Source organism: Bactrocera latifrons, unplaced genomic scaffold, assembly GCF_001853355.1.
Source record: "Bactrocera latifrons isolate USDA-ARS-PBARC rearing strain unplaced genomic scaffold, ASM185335v1 scaffold_132, whole genome shotgun sequence".
Taxonomy (NCBI): Eukaryota; Metazoa; Arthropoda; class Insecta; order Diptera; family Tephritidae; genus Bactrocera; species Bactrocera latifrons.
Genome location: NW_017534764.1, coordinates 206,869 through 228,330, shown reverse-complemented (window position 1 = coordinate 228,330; position 21,462 = coordinate 206,869). Strand labels below are relative to the sequence as shown.

Below are 21,462 nucleotides of genomic sequence, written 5' to 3'. Positions count from 1 at the left end.
TACAAAATGATCTCAGGAGGTCGAAAAGATGTGAACCAMGAGGAGCCTGCCGAACGCCCGAGCGCAAACGTTAGTGAAGTGAAGAAAAAAGTACTGTCCAATCTCCCATTAGAAACATTTCTAAGGAACTTAACATATCGATTAGCTCGTATCATTAGATTATAACAAATGATTTGGTTATGATTGGGGTCGCTGCAAAGTTTAGGCAAAAATTGCTTACTTTATAGCATATACAGCATTGCGTTGGCACTGCTCAGGAGATGTTAGACTCGAAACTAATGACGAATCATGTATTTTTGGTTATGACGAGAAAGCCAAAGCTCAATCATCACAATGGAAGCTGCTGCCTGAGCCGTAAAAAGCACGACAAGTTAGGTCGAAAGTGAAGATTTTCAAAGGTTCGTACGGTCAATAATGAATATTACCTACAAAACATGAGCAATTTGCGCGAAGCAATCTGCCACAAATACTCAGGTTTGTAGAAGAATGAAAATTCCACTGCTCAAGCATTGTTGCTTGCACGAGTTTTTTTTTTTGTTCATAAACAACACATTAATGATGCCGGAGCCACGGGCTCATGTAACTTTTTATTCCGAAAATTGAAAAGGCGGAGCTAAACAAGATCACAATTACTACTTTTTTTAAGAGTTTTGAGGATTCGGAAAAAAKCTAGCAGAAGTGCAGCTTATCTGGGGGTGATTACTGTGAAGAGAACAAACTAGATATTCATAAATAAATAATCACTTTCTCAAGAAATACAAAATGTTACACACTTTTTAAACAAAGCTCGYAGTACTCTTTAGTTGATAAAATAGGCAAACGACGCAATTAAAACAAAAGTAGACCTAACGGTGAATTTCCAGTTAAGAAATATAAGTGTATTATAAATATRTATATATGGAATAAAAAGTTATTTTGAAAATTGGAGTTGTRGCTTATTTTTAGTTAGTGTACGATATGTTCTGTTCGCAAATGAGTTCATTCGGTCTGCGAAGTTAAAAAYTTTACTTGCAAGTATGGATATATATAATGGAATTCGCCAAAAATTAATCTGTTTCTATATATCTGTATATACAAGTATTTATTTTGCTATGTTCCTTTTAAAAATTTCTCAGCTTTACTTTAATGAACTGTTTTCTGAAAAAACTTTCTTGCCGAAAGTGAAATCATTTCGCATTTCGTCATCAGCTTATTTAARCCACTTCTATTTACGCATAATCGCGCTGTAATTAGACGGTTCTCGTTTCCTACCCAAGATTTTGCCAACGGTTCCTCGCTGGACACGTCGATACTTGCTCGATAAAAATTGTGCTAGATTAWCGAAAATCTGTATGTGTTGTACTATATTTCACAAACTGACCTATATTTTCGATAAAAGCCAGACATAGACTTTTTGGTCCACACATTGGATGTCTGGGGGCTTGTAGAGCTATGGTCCGATTTTGACAATTTTTAGAATAGAAATTACATATACTAAAACCACTATWTGTACGAAATATTATTCTGATCATATGAAAGAAAGTCGGCAGGGATTTATTTCGCATATTTTTTACAGTAAAACACACACACAAGTTTTAAGTTGTTGCATACTAAAAGACTGTGTAGTTCACAATCTAGAATATTTTGTAAATATTATTTCATCGTGTAATTAATTGCTTAAATTATGTTTTATAGGACGATAAAATACTTTTATCTTGATTCAATATATTAATTTGATTCATTTTGGTATATCTCTAATACATAATCAAAGGCTCAAAAGCTGTGGAATCGCAACAATAATTATCATCATCACATGTTAGAAAAGTCCTCTTCTAATGCCAAATTGTGAAAGTTGTATTGTATTGTGAAGGTTAAATTGTAAACCGTGAAGGTTTCGAAATGTGATAGATTATTCGTTAAACCACATAGTTTTCTTAAAAAACTGTGCATTTTTATTGTTCTTTAATTAAGAAACTTATTTGCTCATAGATGTGCATTTTTTACAGTTTCACTCATAGGCTAGTCAGCCGAGTTGAATGGTGAAAGTATTGGAAAAGAACGAGCATAGACCTTGAGTTAGAAACGAAGTAGATAGAAAGAGACAGCACTGAAATGCTATCGCAACCCTTAAATGGTRTATAAACTAGGACTGCGTTGAAAGTGAGATCTGCCATAATGGACACTTGAATCTGCTGGTACAATGTAGCATGATCTTATTTTAGTTATCTTGCGCACAGAAATTTACTCTTAATTACGAAATATGTGGTYTTGCCTAAATTCATAAAGTTATGTTGCAACAAGTTGTCACTTAACTCATTCACTAAAAGACGGTGGTCAAAGTGTCCATTCAGCCATGACCTTCTAATAACGAATACGTCAGTATTACTGTTAATTTGACTATAAAATAAATTATTCACACATAGTATGTGAATATAAAGTTGATAATCAATAAGTGTTAAGCAGAAAAAAATTGTGCCTCCTACAATGACGTCATAACTATATATTCATAACTATTGAATTTATATACATTGGAGTTTATATCTACAGATTATTAATTATGGAACTGGCTATGGGTATAAAACCAGCGGTTAAAAAGTCTGAGTAAGCGGTTGAATGGGAGATATGCATATATGTCCGGTCAGATTGGATGAATGTATATATTATCTAAAGCAAAATTTAGTTACATTTCACTTTTAGTTCATGAACATCTATTTGAATATTTTTGTAAAAGGTATATGTKAGGGTGGTACAATGTTTTAGGATAAAGCACTATATAACACATAAACAGTTTTCAAAAAGTCCAAACCGCCCTTATTTACATACATAGAATGCCTTATTAGTACAGTCTATAACCTGCGATCTGTTTCTTTCTCTCTTCAATGAATATTTAGCAAATATAACTACAGCATAGTACCATCACCTATTTAGCAACAAACTGCTACCGAAGTAGCATCGAACCTTGTACTCATATTTCACGTCGAATGTGTAAATTTATTGATATTGAAATACAATTGCAAAATTAACTCTCAATGTGTTCTGGTATATACATATGTAAGTGTTTGATTGTATACGTTTGTATGTATAATAACATACAGATAAAGGTAGATGTGTAGTATTTGTTGGTTTGTAAYCGTCGATACAATAGTTTATTTGGTCAACTGTTATATGTTCTATATTATATGGTCTGAATTTATTGTTTCTTTTGCTGTTCCAATAGACGTTATTCAAATGTGCAACAAATATACGAGAAACAAGAAGGGAAGGCATAAGTTTGGATGCCACCAAACACTTTATACTATCACACTGGAAAATACATCCAGGTTTTGAAGAAAACATAATGTTAAAATTGTTTGTAAAAATTAAATGGTTTCTTAATATCTCATTGTATATTATAAGTAATAGGCTCACTTACTTTCATTACTAAAAAATAGTAGTGATCATTACATATTGACTAACATAAACGATATAAAGTCATGAGTGCMGAAAATCGCTATTTCGGCTGCATTAGGCGAGAGAGTTCTGGGAGTATCGGGGTATTCAGAATTAGTTCCTTTTAATAACATGCTTCTACTTTTGCTATTTTTATTTCTTTGCCAGTGGGGCAGCCATTCTTTGACAAAAGCCAAGTGCTCCTCTAGTTCTCTTGACGCTGTGATGGATTTATTTTTTTACCGCATACTATAGCTGTGTCATGCGAATGGATGTCAATATCTTTTTAGCTATGCTGTGCATAACACAAATAAAGTTGGACCTACTTCCCTGCCCTGAGATTCAACAGCTCTTAACGGTCGTTCATCACATGTGACATACTTTAACAGTCAATTTTTTATTTTTAAACTTTTGCAACATGTTGCCGGAGAATAGAATAGTTTTGTTCACCTAACGGTTGTTTGTGTCACCTCAAAATAATCGAATTAGATACAGGGTATTTAAATGATCAGTATAATGAAATGACTTGAAATCTGAGTGACTGTCTGCACGTTTGTACAAGCTTTGTACAAGTATTTCCTGGCAAAGAAGCGAGGACGAGTTCCATGCCCATACAACGTCATTAAACTAAATTGAGATATACTATAGAACTGTAATTAACCCAGAAGTTTTTAAAAAGTGGGCGTGACCCCGCYCTCTAATTTGTTTACTGGAAATATTATTAGAATTTCTAATGCCATTGTGAAGGTGGATGAAATTGTAAAGTAGCCTCGTCAACTACACATATAACGATACTGTCRAAAACGAATAAAAGCGTGACAAATCAATAACTAAAGGCTACAGAGACATTAAACTTTATCCTTTAGAGGGTATTGGACGACTTTAAAGGAGCCTGGGTCAAAATTGGACAATGGACGTGCACCGTCCTTCCATACATGAATTCACATGTCTCTGGAATTCATCTACAGATTTCAACCAAATTCATAATTTAACATTATTTTAACATACATAGCTATACTACTGTGAAAACCAGAGCGAAATCGGACCAAAATTTTTAAATTTCATTTGATTTTTTCATTATCCAATATACTGAATTCATATAACGAGATAAAGTTTGTACAAAAATTGTGCAAAGTGAACCAAAACTGTTGAATTTTACAAAGAATATACCTAATAGATTCAACCTAATTCAGCTAATAGATCAATTTTCGAGCTTCTGGGTGACATTTACAGACTATGTGTGAGTTATCTTAATTAAATTGAGAGATCGTGCTTTTCTAATAACGTTAYATATTTGTTTTATATGCTATAATGGTTAGATATCGGCAATTCCGACAAATGAACAACTATAATCCAACTGACTCTGCATTGACTATTGGCAAACACCTTTCAAAACATGATGYAATGTCTGAAATATTACGGATGCATTACACAACATTACACTGTTACATTTCATATGCATTGSAATTGACGTTCTAGAAGTTACACCTGCGAGTATTTCTTACTTTAATTGTTGAGAACTTAGTCCTTCCTTAAGTGTTTTGATATGTTCACTTCTTCTAAGTTAAAAAGATTTGTAAATTTTACGAAATCCTTTTTATTTTATTCCAGCGCCAATTTTTGAATTATTCATTTATTATATAGATAAAATTTCTGAATAAAATTATATGTTTAATTATCGCATAATACGTATATTTTATATTATGAGCTGCAGAATCATTTTGTACTTCGATTTCGAATACCGCATAATACTAACAAACCCCTACCATATATGTATATATATATCTGTTATTTATATACGAGTATCGACGGAGATTTGGATTGATGACAGTTGCATATGTGCTTTACTTAGTGTGCAAAACTATACATTTGCACAAATGTTGCACCAAACAAACGTAGATATGCACATGTATTATAGATTTGTATAAATGGAAACGTTTGTATATTTGTGAATAAGTATTAGTATTGTTAAGTGTGAGTATAACTTTGCATTTTCGCCCCATTTATATGCAAATAAATCACCGCAACGCATCAGATCGCATCGCGGCGCCTGCTACTCCCGCCCACCGGTTGCGGCTCATGGCAATACATACGTTTATATGAAAGCACATGCATACACACACATTAAATGTATATGCACACGCGAGCATGCGTGTCTTTTATCTCAGCACACTATTTGTCATTGCTTTTAAGTTCGTTTTTCCGCTGCCGCAGCTTTTTACACTTTCTTTATTTCATTTGGCTTTTGTTTTTTGTTGTGAGTGGCGCTTTTTTATTTTAGTTTATTCCGAATGCCATATTGCCATGTGATATTTTAAAATGAAAATCCCGCCACGATTAATACGCTCACACATATGTGTACGTACTGTAATCTGGAACAACGCATAGAAATGTGTATGCTCACTTACACTCTGCATGAAAGCTTGCCTGTGTGTATAGAATGGCAAATTCAGTCTATGCCAAAATGCACAATTTTCACATTCGACTAAATTTATTCGACACTGGGATTCGAAATGCATAAATTTACCAATGAAACACCAATAAATAAATTAAACGCATGACTACCGGGCAAAGAGGGTGGTTAGAGGTTGAAGCTGGAAGGGATTGGGGTAATGAAGGCACAGCAGTTGTGTATATATCTATCTATTTTAGTAACTTCACTTGAGCATTTTATGACTTAAAAATTAAAATGTTTTTAATAATATTGTATATATACTGCAAAATCTGGAATGGTATATATCAAGAAGCAGTCCATATATTTATATATACATAAGCATTCTAACATATGTATAAACATATACATATATATGAACTTATGTGTGTGACTACATTTGATAAAATGTCTTTAAAGCACAGCTAAAAGTCCAATCATAGATTTATTCAGCATCGCCCCACAGAGCACGTTCATATCATGTACATACTATTTGCAAAAAAGCAATTTAAACTTTAGACAACAACAAACAATTCTCGCCATCGATATCCACACTTCAGCAGTCCAATTGGGGCGAGAAACCAGCCGCTTAACCACTTAAGTGTGTAATTGTATATTTATMTGTATTATTTAATAAATGATCGTCTCCGTCAATATATCGGAAGCTCTTCATGTGAAAATACAGACGCTACAATTTTCACTAGATGGATTTTGTATATAGTACTTATTAATTACATATACAAGTAGTACATTTGATTAACATTTGCGAGCTAGAGCATATGATTCATTGAAATAATATTTAAGCACGCAGCATATTAATGTGAACGTAAAAATTAAATTTTTATTTTTAAACCAATGCAGCAAATAAATAGCAAATAATTACAGCCCCACATTCATATGTGTATACAATACATAAAATCATTAATATCAAATTTATTTATTGACCACTTTTTCAYAGTCTTGGCAAACTATTTCGTCTACAGTAGTACGTGCACTTCATATACCGCGCGTTTTAGCTCAAATGATAATTTACTTAATACAACTCTCATATACTCMATTTGGTAAATCTATTAGAGGAGATATTATACTGTACTTACACACACTTACATATTCGTCATCGTATGGATTCGTCTATAAAAATACCACTCGTATATTCTTGTAGTATTTATGTGTGGAATACAATGTCTGCAAACGACATCTGTCAAATATTAAAATACACACGTTCTTATGGGCAGACCTATATTGACAGCTGCACGACTACACGACTGCTGGCCGACAGTTGTCGTTCTCGCTAACTTCAATATGATCCTATATTTGATAACGACAGTAGGACGACAGCAGAGTTGAGAGTAGAATGGAAGATAGAGAGATGAGGTAGAGTGGTGATGCCACTAATATGTAAAATGTTAAATTACTGAAAGCTCTAACAAACCTGACGTTATTTTACAAATAAAAGCATAAAATGGCTCTGTTACATCATTTATAATAACAACTGATAATTTAAAACAAATAAATTTACCTATTTACTTATTTTTTGCTTAAAAATTTTACTTTGAACAAAATATTAAAATTTCATTGATATGCAAGGTATTAGGCCACAACGAAACTGTCTACATGCAAAATGGACAACTGCGTTATTTTGTGTACGTGCCGGCTATTGTTATGTTGCTGCCCTCTCACAAACGTTCATGTAGTAGGATTCACAACGCCATTTTCAGTTCACTGTCGTGCTGCTGCAGTCTGTCGCGAGCATTGTGTTCCGCACATGAACCTAACTRATACATTACAAGTAAGCCGTATGTAAAGTTGGAGATATTTTAGTACGTTTGTGTATGAGAATKGCAAATAAAATACAACTGTACGTGGCTAAGACTTATGATGACAGTGGTAGAATTAGAAGAGAATTTGTTTCCGTCGAAGTTCGTGTGTATACTTCAGATACATATACAGTTAATACTGAGGTAGCTKATATTACGGTAGCTACATGGCATGTATTTTAGTATTGATAATGCATGTTTAAATTTTATTATTGAAACCTATGTTCTACTCTGGTATTCTACGAAAACRAATTGAGAAGTAAAAAGGAGATACGTTTAATTTGATATTTCGTTAGTAAAAAACGGGCTATTTTCAATTTATTTTATCCATATAAAAAATTAAATATTTTATTCAATAGGTTTATTTCAAAAGTAAAAATTTAAAACAAATTCTTCTTTCAAGACCTTGTAAATTATATRTCAAAAACCTGTGTAAAATTTCTCTAAGATCGGTGGATATATAGCTGAATCCAAAAAATAGTATTTATCCCCTGTAACTCATTAACGAGTGAGCGTCTCTYTTTTAAAAAAATGTATCTTTGTGCCTAAAATGAATAACATCGGACCAATAGTACTTCTTCCCCCATATACCTGTTATACGAATCTCAAACTGCCTGTTCATTGTGAAGCGTATATATCGGTCAGTATGTAAAATACCCTAGCAAAATTAAGTAAACATAAGTATAATAGTGGATACAATTCCAAAATGTGCGAAATTAGTATTACTCCAAATTCCCAAAAATACAATAGTTAGAATATTCACGGTCAGTGAATGAGTTATCTTCATACTAACATCCATGAACTACTTGACTGCAATCAAGTTCTCGAGTATACTACAAGAATAACGGTGAAAATTAATGTAATCATCCAGATTATCTTTCCCGTAGTATACGCAATAAAGTGATTTCTATCYATTTAGACTTTCTATTTGACATTAAATCTTTAAGGTTGGCTAAATTATTTAATCATGCATACAACTTCTTCAAATAATGCCTGTCTTCCGCAACACTTTTAAATATTCAATTCACTTGAAAGGATTTCCCATTAATATTAACTTAGCTTTCTTAATTGTTATCCTTTGATTTCTATAAACAGATATGTTCCTTTGAATTAGAAAGGAATTGATTGACTGTTCTTATCGAAACGAACGGAAAAGGCTCTTAATATCTGTATTCTATATTTTGTAGACTACCATTTTTTTTACCATTTTCTATTCCTTACGCGTTACGACGCAAAGTTGCTTACGTTAGATTTTATGCAAATTTTTATTTACGCAATGTCACACAAACGTAAAGCATTAGATATCAGTGAAAGTGAGGTTTTAGACTGGAAAAGATACAGTGTGACGGTTGATCGAATAAAGATACATAATTTTCAATATAATTTGACTAAAACAATTGAACCTGGTATCCAAACGTTCCTAATCAACGACAAAAACACGCAAATATTTTGATGAAAAAAATCAAACACAAGTAAAATTTCCTTAAACAACAACAAATAAAAGCAAACATTTTTGACTTAAAAATAACAGGGTTAGAAGATATTATTAAATTTTCCTATGACTAACTTTGGCAATGTTTTTGATATTGATGATGAAAGACAATGTCCGAACCATTTTTACCTAAATCTCTGCAGTGCGAAGCAAATGTCTGCGCAGAATCTCAATATAAGACCATGTCGTCAATCGTCTTTCAGTTTTCTCCAACATATTAACACCATTGATCTTCGTGCATCCCCACACTATAATGGAGCTTCCATCAGACTTCAGCTCAGGTCAACGTGATGTAGATACCTCTACCGATCCCAAACCAAATTTACTTTAGCCACATATAGGACCTTCTTCCAATAGCGTAAAACATATCAGTAATGGTACCTCAAATACCAACCAATATAAATATTCAGTCGGATTTGTGATTGAATGCATGTCTAAAACGGAATAAAAAAAGTAAAGAATTTTCAATTGAAACATGATCAAATTCGTGATTCACTGTACATATATATAATTGTGTAAATTTGCATGTTTGCACTAAATTTACTTTTAATATGCGCACCTGACGCATAACACGCGCTTTCTATGAGCTGACGGAGAGCATACCGAGACGAACTAAATTTATGCATATAGATATACATATATATAATATATAAACTAAGATTACGTGCCTGTAAGATGTAGGTGGCTGCTGCAAGAAGAGATAATAGATGAGAATTTGGCTGTCCTAGACCGCAACTTCACTCACTCCGCTCGCACACTCGAACTCATGCTTCATGTTCGGCAAGTGCAATGTGTGTCGCGGATAAATTGCGTTGGGACTTGTGGCACAAAAATACATCTCGCTGTTAATTATGTTGATTTAATGCTACTGGCTAACGATATTGAGCGTCTTTTAATATATGCCTTGTTCCCTCACACTTTTCTTGTATAYGTGTTTTATCATATATTCTAAGTACATATAATATATTAGTAGACATGTAAATGCACGTGTATGAAAGTAACCAACGTAAATSCATCGACCAATGCGATGGTCTAAGAGTGCGTAGTATGATGTGTCAGATGCGTTTTATAGCAGCCAACCGAGCCACGGTTAAGGTAGAGTAAATACCATTTACCTGTGCTGACTTTTATTAATGTTTTATTTAGGAACGAAGTTGCTGTAATATATATTTGAAAGAACTCTGCTCAGCTTAATGCATATGCGTATATGCATCCGTCTTCTAAATCATATTTTGTTAGAAATATTATTTATGTAATTATAATTTTTTTTTGGAAAAAAATCATAAAAAATGTATTGTAATATAATTATAAAGAGCCCTCTTTGTACATTTTTGTTCTCCATTTAAGAAATTATTTTTTTCTTTTAAAACCAATAGACGACTTTTAATAAATTATTTATTATTTTGCAATTATACTTAAATATGAAGGTAGATATAGTATAGTATTTTTGTCTCTAATTTACTCTTTCTGTACATACTCTTTTGAATACTTTTAACAATATTTTCTTTTATTTTCAGGTAAGAGATACTCAGAATCTCTTGCGGGCTCACTTCTTCCGGATTGGCTAGGTAAGTACCAAAATAAAACCATATAAAACCGACCGAACAGTTTTGATTTGTACAACCCCGTTAAATATTGTTTTGTATTAATTATATTTTGCAATCATATTTATATACGAATATAGCCCAAAATTGATGATTATTTTTATTTTCAATTTACTGAAAGGTTATTATTCTTCGTTTTGGCTTGAAATGCAAAATTAATTCATAAAATTATATGTCGTTGGCTTAGTGGACAAACGTAAAAATTATATTTTTATTAAAGAAAAGTTTTAACTTAAGTAAAAAAGAATATACCGTGGACCGTTAAGACCGTGGAAATTTTCTGATTTTTTTTTTTCGAGAATTACGACTTGGGGTCGCTACAACTTTATCGAATAAACTGAAAAATTCATTTTAAAAATGAAATTTTGATTTTATAAAGTGGACGTTAGTACTATAAGCCAGCGATTTTCATTTCTGCATATAGATATCGCTTCTCTAAAGAAAATTTGGAATTTTACTTTTAAACTTATCCCTGTTTTTTTTTTGTTTTTTTTTTGTTTTAATATTTTGATTTTTTAAAGTATATTTTTACAAACAGAAATCTTATCTACATTTTTTATGAAATAGATATTTTATGAAACTATGAAATTGGCTTAACAAGCGTTATTTTTTGAAACACACTCATAAAACTATTTATGACCCATTCACAACTAAATTTCACAGGCTTTTATGCACTCACACCTACACCAATATTCAGAAACACAATATAATAATTATATTGTAAATTAATTTTTGAAATTAAAATCACTGTTTCCGACAAAAAAAGGAAATCGACACACGAACTCAAGCGCTTTTACTGCTCCATACTTTAAACACTAAATAAAAATATTTACATACAATAAGGAGTATATTAAAAAAGCTTTTTTGAATTTTGCTTTAATTATTGATTGTGTGTTTAGTTCTCCTCTCCAACGTAAATATTATTTTTGAAAAGAAAAGTCAAATTCAATTGCCGAAGGAGCGATGATGGGCTTGTTGTCGTTATTACAAGTCACTGGGCATCAAGAGCAGAAGGTAACAAATCATTAAATTTTAGATGTTGTACTTTTAAATGTTTTCGACGATAGCGCATTATTAATTATGTTTTCACCCTAAATTAAAATAAAGGCATTATGGCTCTTATAAATAACATTTTATATAAATATAAAACAATACAATGAGCATAGGTAAACATAAAATTWTTAGCTCAGTAACGAATTGCATGCGCATGTGAGATTTAGTGATATAGATATACATATAAGTATAAATATACGTAATTTCACCAAAGTRATATGAGCTTAAAGTGTAAAGAGCAGAGCAAAAGACAATGCAGCGATTTGTTGTACTTTAAAATATTTAATTGGCAACTTAAGGTAATTATTACTTACATRCGTTTGTTAAACAGCAGAACAAGATATTTTTATGATTGCATGTTGTGATTAAATTAATATATCAAACGTGTCATGATCACGCACATATATGTAAGTAGAATATTAAAACAATACCAAAACATATGAGTTAGAAATTATTACATAAGCTTTCGAAAAATTCGCCGAATTCCGAAAAGGGCCTAACGTGTGTAATGAAATGGCCTTTTGTTATMATCATTAAAATAATATACGAAATAAATACTTTTTGATTTTCATAAAACCAATTCGTGTAGTCGACGATAAGTCTTCAATYGTTTTTCCAATATTATCTCTTACAAAACGAACGTACTATGTATTAATAAAATGAWTTCTTTAGCTTTTAGAGGAAACTTTTGTGTCCTATTTTCGAAAAGTCAGCTAAGATTTGTTGAAATCCATGGTCTAGACTTTAAAATAAGTTTTATGTATACATATATAGTGATGACCTGATTTAATATTCTAGATAATAATGTTTYCAGAATTAGCCCTTGGAAAGCTATGAGGGAAGAGGTAATTTTTGGAAACATATTCTTTATATTTCTTTATAATATGCACCAGTGAGCCAAAAATATTAATATCTTCTTCTTCTTGATTGGCGTAGTCACCAATTAAGCGATTATAGCCGAGTTAAAAACAGCGCGCCAGTCGTTTCTTCTTTTCGCTACGTGGCGCCAATTAGATATTCCAAGTGAAGCCAGGTCCTTCTCCACTTGGTCCTTCCAACGGATTTGAGGTCTTCCTATTCCTCTGCTTCCCCCGGCGGGTACTGCGTCGAATACTTTCAGAGCTGGAGTGTTTTCGTCCATCCGGACAACATGACCTACCCAGCGTGGCCACTGTCTTTTTCGTCCAAGTCTCTGCACTATATAGCAGGACGGGAATTATGAGTGACTTATWGAGTTTGGTTTTTGTTTGTCGAGAGAGGCTGCTGGCGTATGCCGATGAAATTGATATCATCAGCCTCAACACCCGCGCCGTTAGTTCTGCTTTCTCCAGATTGGACAAGGAAGCAACACAAATGGGTCTGGCAGTGAACGAGGGCAAGACGAAATATCTCCTGTCATCAAACAAACAGTCGTCGGACTCGCGACTTGGCACTCACGTCACTGTTGACAGTCATAGCTTTGAAGTTGTAGATAATTTCGTCTATCTTGGAACCAGCGTAAACACCACCAACTATGTCAGCCTAGAAATCCAACGCAGGATAATTCTTGCCAACAGGTGCTACTTCGGACTGAGTATGCAATTGAGAAGCAAAGAAAATATTAATATAATTCTTTAAAAAACATTATTCAAAAGTATTATATTTCAATACAGAGGAGATATGTGAATACATACATATATATTAATACACCCTGATGACTAATAACACATACACATTTCTTTTTACTGATTCCAATGCTTCCTTTGCCAATAATATGCTAAATAAAAAAACCTTTATTGTTCGCCTTCACTTTATTTAGGTATGTACATACATTCATGAATGTATAAAAAACATTTTACCCTGTGCTTTGGCTTAGGAGTTCTTAAGAGAAACGTAGAATCCATTAGAAAATTAATAAATAAAATAAATGAATGCGGTTTACCAAAGCAAAACTCAAACTCTTACATCAGTGTAATAGTCTTCATTATGTGTATACAAAGATTAACCCCATATTATATAAAAAACAATTTATTTATTTATTCGGCTTATGTTCATCGAACAAGCGAATTGATTCGACAACGATGCTATAGCTGTCTCTTATACACATCTAGATGTGTATAAGAGACAGTGTGTATACAAAGATTAACCCCATATTATATAAAAAACAATTTATTTATTTATTCGGCTTATGTTCATCGAACAAGCGAATTGATTCGACAACGATGCTATAGAAGCCCACAAACCACTGAGTTAACAGAATTGTAGTAAGAAAAGGGAATATTCTTAAATTATATGAATTAATGTAATGCATTGGATAGCTTAAGAGTGTGGGTAGAGTGACGTACTTACATTTATCACTAATTTTGTAGTGATACAAAAACTTAATAAAAAACAAGAAAGGAAGAGCTAAGTTCGAGTGTAACCGAACGTTTTATAGTTACAAGTGGTTCGGGATAAGTTTTCACATGGTTTCATTACAAAAAATAATTAATTTTATATATATAACTCACATATTTATCGATTTGTACGATATAAAGTCACACACAGACAAACTATTATCAAGAAAAGTTTATCTCCATTTATTGGTGCTCGGTTTACATACTGGAAAGTGAAAGAATCAATGTGGTCGATAAGGTATATATTGTATTTATTTATTGATTTATTGGGGTTTTAGTAAATTGTAATAGTACCGTTATATATGGAGTACGCGGGGTTATCTTATGATTTAATCCATTATCACAGTGTCCGTAGGGGTGGTTAAGAAATCGATAGGTGAACAAAACTATTATAATCTGGAATAGGATGTTGCAAGAGTATAAAAATCGCGAATTGGTGTCGACAATTATTATTACATTATATTGATATATAAAAATATAGGTATTATAAAATCAAAACAGTTATATTAAAATCTTAGTGAGTATACTAATTACGGAGGAACATGGTAACATACTACCGCTTCCTTTCTAACACCTGAACCCTTCGTTAACGGTTAAATATCCTATTAAAAGGCATGTGGTTATTTGTAGTAGCCTGAAATACTTTAAAGCTTCAATTAACGAATAACTATGGTTTTGGCTGTCACRGACCGGAGCCATCTACAAAGCAATTGTTTTGAGGATAGTACTTAGTATGAATGGTTCTGTGTAAGCATTTTCAGGCAGTAGTTCTGTTTCGCGCCCACAAACTGCACTGMGCATTCTTAGTCACCCGCTCAACTCTCGTTAATTTAGTCATGCTTTTGGGCTGGTGGAGTGTTTGCAAAATTGATATATGTACTAAGCATACGAACACATGGCTATATGAGATGCAGAACTCCCGAAATCGTCACTTTTTTCGGAGTAGGACTTGTTATTTGTTTGTTTAAAAGAATGAATATGCTCACATATTTAGCAAGAGGCTTCCTATGGCCAGTTATCACAATTGTGTTCTGTTTGAGTTTGCAGTACAGTCGGTCACTTTATTTCCGCTGCCAACGTAGTTTAATTGCTCTATTGAGATACTGCAAATTAGTTAAATGACAGAAAGTAATAAACAACACGCTGCTATTAGCTTCACCTGTATCTATATATGCATTGGTGTGTGCATATAAGTTTGTATATTTGTAACGTTTACCTGTTCGTTTGTGRCTTGAGTACAAATTGAGATATCTTAATGAAATTTGCCACATATATTCCCTGGCACCCATTGACCGGAATACTGCCACACCTATATAACGGCATTAAACAAAAACCTATAAAGTGTCACTAAATTAAAACACTGAAGTGTCATTTGTTGACTGATATAACAAAAAACGGGAATAGATCTGCTCTAAAGTTGGTTTAATTTACATATCTTCCAGGCCGCTAAAGCTAACTCAATCACTTTTGCTCGAAAGAAGTATCTTTACCATTTCTTCATACTCTTAGAGGAGAGTAAACTCTGATAATAGCCACACCTACTCCCCATATATATGTTGAAAAGTATTGAAAGTRTGATAACTAACTGAAGAAATATCTCGAAAGTATTAAACTTCGCAACTAAGGTGGTGGGGAAAAACTTTATAGGAAAATAATTTAATAGTAAACGTGTCACCGCCCACCTTGAGATAAAATTCTATATCTCAGTAACTACCCGACCAATTTCATTATAATTTRGTAATATGGAGTTATCCAACCATTCCTATTACACATTACGAAAAAGGCGAAATCATTTTGAATCACTTCAAACGAAAAAGTGAAAACTAATTCCTAAAATGAACTGACAGTAATATTGAGGTATACAGCTAAACTCGTTTACTTTTATATATTATGGAAACATWAATTTTCGGTATAATCAGTAAACACACCTGTTTATATTTAATATATTATAATTTCATTTCAAAAAKAAAACGGAAAGCATTCAACCAAAAWATAATAATTTGATTATTACTTGCTTTTAATAAAACAGTTTCTTCAAGCGCAAGAAGCAGATATTTTTAATTGAGATCCTTTACATATCTGATTTATTGAAATCAGTGCGAATTCAAAAGTTTTGTGATAGTTTTTCACACAGTAGAAATTATAAATGAAGATCTTGATTAGTTATTATTTAAGATAAATTTCACGGTTCTTGCAGAACCATCTGAATTAACGTGCACAATTTTAATTCAAGCATTGAAATAGATACTATTATTTAAATATTATTGAATATTTTACATACATTTTATATAGTGTCACGTGTACATAGTTATATTAGGAAATATGTGTACATTATTTTGCTTATTAAAATGGAATTTGCTTAATACTAAATATATCCAAAGAAAGTGAACGGGATAAAATTACCTTAATTTTAATAAATCACGATCACTAATTTTAACAAATGAAAACCACATTCTCGGTGCACAATTACCCATTGATCCATTTGATGGATTGATCGATAGCTCTAACGCGCCAGTGTACCGTATATATCTGTTTGTATAAAGATTTACATATAGTGTCACTATTTCAGTCATAGATTACATATAATTTATATTTGATTTATCCAAATCCTCATTCTTGTTACAATACTCGCATTTATTGGACACGACGAGATTAGCAGTAATGTAATTGAGAATTTCTTTATATGGATAGAGTGAAGCATACACAAATGTTCCTATATTATAAATATGTATGTGAATATACTTCTTTAAACTTTCACTTTTCTGAACTTCTTATTTTGCTGATTCTAGCTTACAAGCAGAACCATGAAAAGCATTATTTCAATAAATTGTGGAGCTTCGAAAAATTAAAAGTGAGAAAAATCGTAGTGTTCCAATATAATAAACACGCACTCAGCCAATGGTCTGCAAGTCAACACAATATGATTTTTTTTTTATTGCAAAGCATTGGTATTAAATTCCCATCTGTACATTAAAGTCTTCCTTTTTGCCTTCGCTACGCATCTGTGCTGCCTTTTAGTTTGTTGCTAAGTTACACAATAATTCACGCTATTCCGTATCGACATATACTATATATACATACAAACATACGAATACTTAACATTATGTTTTGCTTTTGTAAATTTTGTGCGTACCAGTAGGGTGATAGCACACCTTTTTTCCTAAGCTTTAAATGCGACTTGATAGATTKATTCTAAATAGATTTTATGTTATTCATCACAAAGATTTTCTCGCTTGAACTTTATTTCATTTTAAGTTATGATAACGTGTGCATTCTGTCATTTCTTAGACGCTGCACCGTCTGAGCACCAATATTGACTATCTGCAACATTATATATATATATGTAAATCATATCTTCTTCTTAATTGGCGTAGACGCCGCTTACGCGATTATAGCCGAGTTAMCAACAGCGCGCCAGTCGTTTCTTCTTTTTGCTACGTGGCGCCAATTGGATATTCCAAGCGAAGCCAGGTCCTTCTCCACTCGGTCCGTCCAACGGAGTGGGGGTCTTCCTCATCCTCCTTCCCCCGGCGGGTACTGCGTCGAATACGTCTTGGTCAAAGACGGGAAATCGTGAGCTGCTTGAGTCATATGTAAAAAAATCGTTTCTGGCCACTCACAAGTGAATGGCGATCAGAGAACTTTCCTCACTTTCGTGAACTTCCAAACATGACTCCAACCTCCTATGTAAATCATAATTATTGTTTATTTATWTACTAGCTGACCCAGCAAACTTTGTATTGTTTCAATTTTTCTGTTAAACTATAATTTTTGTTTTGTGGTGCGTTAATAAACAAAGATGACGGCTTTTCGACGCCCAAGCACGCGACGTATAATTGCCAAGCGCTAAACAGGGAAACTTCAAGTTGATTCCGAAAACTTGCAACGACTGAGATTAATTTATGTATAATATGTGTATGGCCAAAAGTCGTCATCTGGAAACAGCTTTATATTTTTGATTGTTGGCCAAAAAGTGCTTAGAATCATTTCCAATCCTAGAAAGTAAAGAGCGTTAAGGATCTGGTAGAGGGATCTATTATGGTAAATTTAGTTAGCGTTCGGTACAACATAATCTCTTTTCGTGATCTCTCTCTCTCTCTCTGGTCAATAGTACAGATAACAACCGTGATAGCTCTTCGCACTTTAGAGTGACTACGACGACCTAACTCAGGTCGGCATCGTAATTTGTATTTAATTATTAAAAGTTATCTCGCACTTTGCAGTAAAGTGTCACGATCACAAAGGTTCGACACATAAAAGAGCACAAAACTTGAAATGTCACTTTCACAAAGCATCCGATGGTTGTCAAATCACAAATATAATATTTGTATTACTTAACCATAAATGTGTACCTTAAAATTTATGAATCTACATAATTGAAATCATTCTTCCAAGTTGGTTCTGAACGGTGGAAAAACCAAAGTTAGCAAAATTATATTTATTTTTTTACCTCCTGAGAATAAATATGTATGTGTTAAAAAATTGGAAAAATTCTAAGAAACTATTCTCTCAATATGATTTTGGAACGATACATCAAAAGATAAACAAAAGCATCCGAGCATTTTCATAATTATTCACCTTTTCAATCTTTTCTGGTATTCCACACATAATTTAAGAACAAACAAGTAARRAAGGGCTAAGTTCGGGTGTCACCGAACATTTTATACTCTCGCATCAAATACCGTATTTGTGCAAAGTTTTATTCCGCTATCATCATTGGTTCCTAATGTACATATTATACAGAGAAGGCTTCAGATGGAATTCAAAATAKCGTTATATTGAAAGAAAGCGTGGTTGTGAACCGATTTCACCCATATTTCGTACATGCCATTAGGGTGTTAAGAAACTATTATGTACCGAATTTCATTGAAATCGGTGGAGTAGTTCCTGAGATATGGTTTTTGGTCCATAAGTGGGCGACGCCACGCCCATTTTCAATTTTTAAAGAAAGTCTGGGTGCAGCTTCTTTCTGGTATTTCTTCCGTAAAGTTTGGTGTTTCTGGCGTTTTTTCTTAGTCGGTTAACGCACTTTTCGTGATTTTCAACATAACCTTTGTATGGGAGGTGGGCGTGGTTATTATCCGATTTCTGCCATTTTTGAACTGTATGTGGGAGTGCCTGAAGGAAATTCGGTACAYAATAGTTTCTTAACATCCTAATGGCATGTACGAAATACGGGTGAAATCGGTTCACAACCACGCCTGAAATCTCGATTATCACTTTATCATGCGAGAGTATAAAATGTTCGGTGACACCCGAACTTAGCCCTTCCTTACTGTTATACTTAAAATTKTGTTGGTGGAAATTGGTAAAACGTTTAAATTTGTTATATATAGTTTATTGGGTTATCCAAAGTTATCCACAGTATACCCTTTATTCTCATTTCTTTGCGATTCTCAGATTCTCTCTCATTTACCTATTGACTTTCTTCATAACTAGATTTAGGCTATTTATTCACCCAAATTTGCTGCCATTTATCATTCATTCTCTACTGCACATTCAATTCTTTATATTCGGGTGGACTATTTAAAACATATGTATGTACGTTATAAGCGCATGTAGTACCGTTGAAATTCATGCATCCGTAGTAATATATGTATAATTCATTTTGATAGCTGTTATGAAATACACCTCGTTGCAGACGCGTTTAAATAATAACGCATCACCATCTAGTTCTTTGACAAATATTTCATATTATTGTTTTATGGTTAAAGTTTGATTTTATGCTTTTCTTGTCCTTGTCTGTCTAAATGTTTTTAAATACTCATACTTTTTGTATATATTTGGGTGTGGAATACATTTTTCTCCCGCTGCGCCAAGTAGCAAACATAAGGCACGACTAATGGCAAGCACTTGCCGGGCCCGCACAAAAACGACATTAAAACTGTGAAATGTTTCCTTTGTTACTTTATTTTGTTTTTTTTTTTTTTCATTAAAAAAAAAAAGTTTATCAAATCCGTTGATGCGATGCAAAGTACCAGGTAGCAGGTATTTTCATTTCTGCCTTTGCTTACACATCTAGATGTGTATAAGAGACAGACAAGAGCACGCCAGTCGTTTCTTCTTTTCGCTACGTGGCGCCAATTAGATATTCCAAGAAGACAGGTCCTTCTCCACTCGGTCCGTCCAACGGAGTGGGGGTCTTCCTCATCCTCCTTCCCCCGGCGGGTACTGCGTCGAATACGTCTTGGTCAAAGNATTAAAAAAAAAAAGTTTATCAAATCCGTTGATGCGATGCAAAGTACCAGGTAGCAGGTATTTTCATTTCTGCCTTTGCTTTGGTAAAAAAACATGTTTGTACCTAATGGAGAAAATCAATGAATGTACATAAATTCAAAGGCATGTTACTTAATATTTGTATAAACTGTTTACTAACGTTAAAAACATACTTATACGAGTACAACGGTAAACAAAAAAATCTCAGCAAGAATATCATATTTATATATTTTTATTATAACAAAATACACACCAAAAATATTTTTAATTACATTATATTAATTAATAGAATGCAAATAGCTTTTCATTTTCAACATTTTTACATAATCATATATTGGTACACTATTTTGTTTCATTCATAAAGTAGGTTATCAGATTAAGTAAATAATATCACATAGGACACCGGAGTGCCTAACAATACGAGTATATTGTTCTTAACAATTATAAGACAAAATATTTAAAAGGGAAACACTGTTTCTAAATCTAAATATATATACACTTAAGCAATTATATTCAATGTAACTCCATGTCCCCGAAAATTTTTAGAGTATTACTTGAAAGTATACAAAGCTAATCTAAAAGTAAAAGCACCAGCGAACTATTACTTTGTGTTCACTATATTCACAGGCATTAACATTGGTTACCTTTTTATTTCTGTTGCTGCTTTTTATTTGGAATAAATTTTAGTTATGCAATTCACATATAGCCGATCGTGGAATCAATGACTTCATTATTATTTCTGAACAATTTAAAAAGGTTTCGCTTTTCAGAGCCGCTGTCGTGACTTAAGCCGAACGTACAAGTCATTCGACATACCTACATACGTTGCAACAATGACATAAAACAAATATAAAATTAACTTTAAAAACTAAAATGAGAATCCAATTTGAATGCGGGGCACTAAAAGGGACACGCACATAAGAATTCATTGCCATTGAAATGTATGCCAATCAAATGTGTTTTTATTCGCTTCATGAAGATATAGAAGGATCACAAAAAGAAAGTAAGGAGAGCTAAGTTCGGGCATAACCAAACATTTTGTACACTCAAAAATTGACGGGAATTA

At 32.8% G+C, this 21,462-nt stretch overlaps 1 protein-coding gene across 3 annotated transcripts in view; it reads left to right on the top strand.

Moving 5' to 3' along the window:
* LOC108965042 (homeotic protein ultrabithorax) overlaps positions 1–21,462 on the top strand; it is a 138,893-nt gene that overhangs the window by 37,555 nt on the left and 79,876 nt on the right. For 2 of the 3 annotated variants that reach the window (XM_018927208.1, XM_018927207.1), the window contains one exon: positions 10,666–10,716. The exons of the other annotated variant lie outside the window; for it this stretch is intronic. In XM_018927208.1, coding sequence (XP_018782753.1) covers positions 10,666–10,716 — 51 coding nt within the window. The remainder of the gene's footprint in view (positions 1–10,665; positions 10,717–21,462) is intronic. 3 annotated transcript variants of the gene reach the window in all.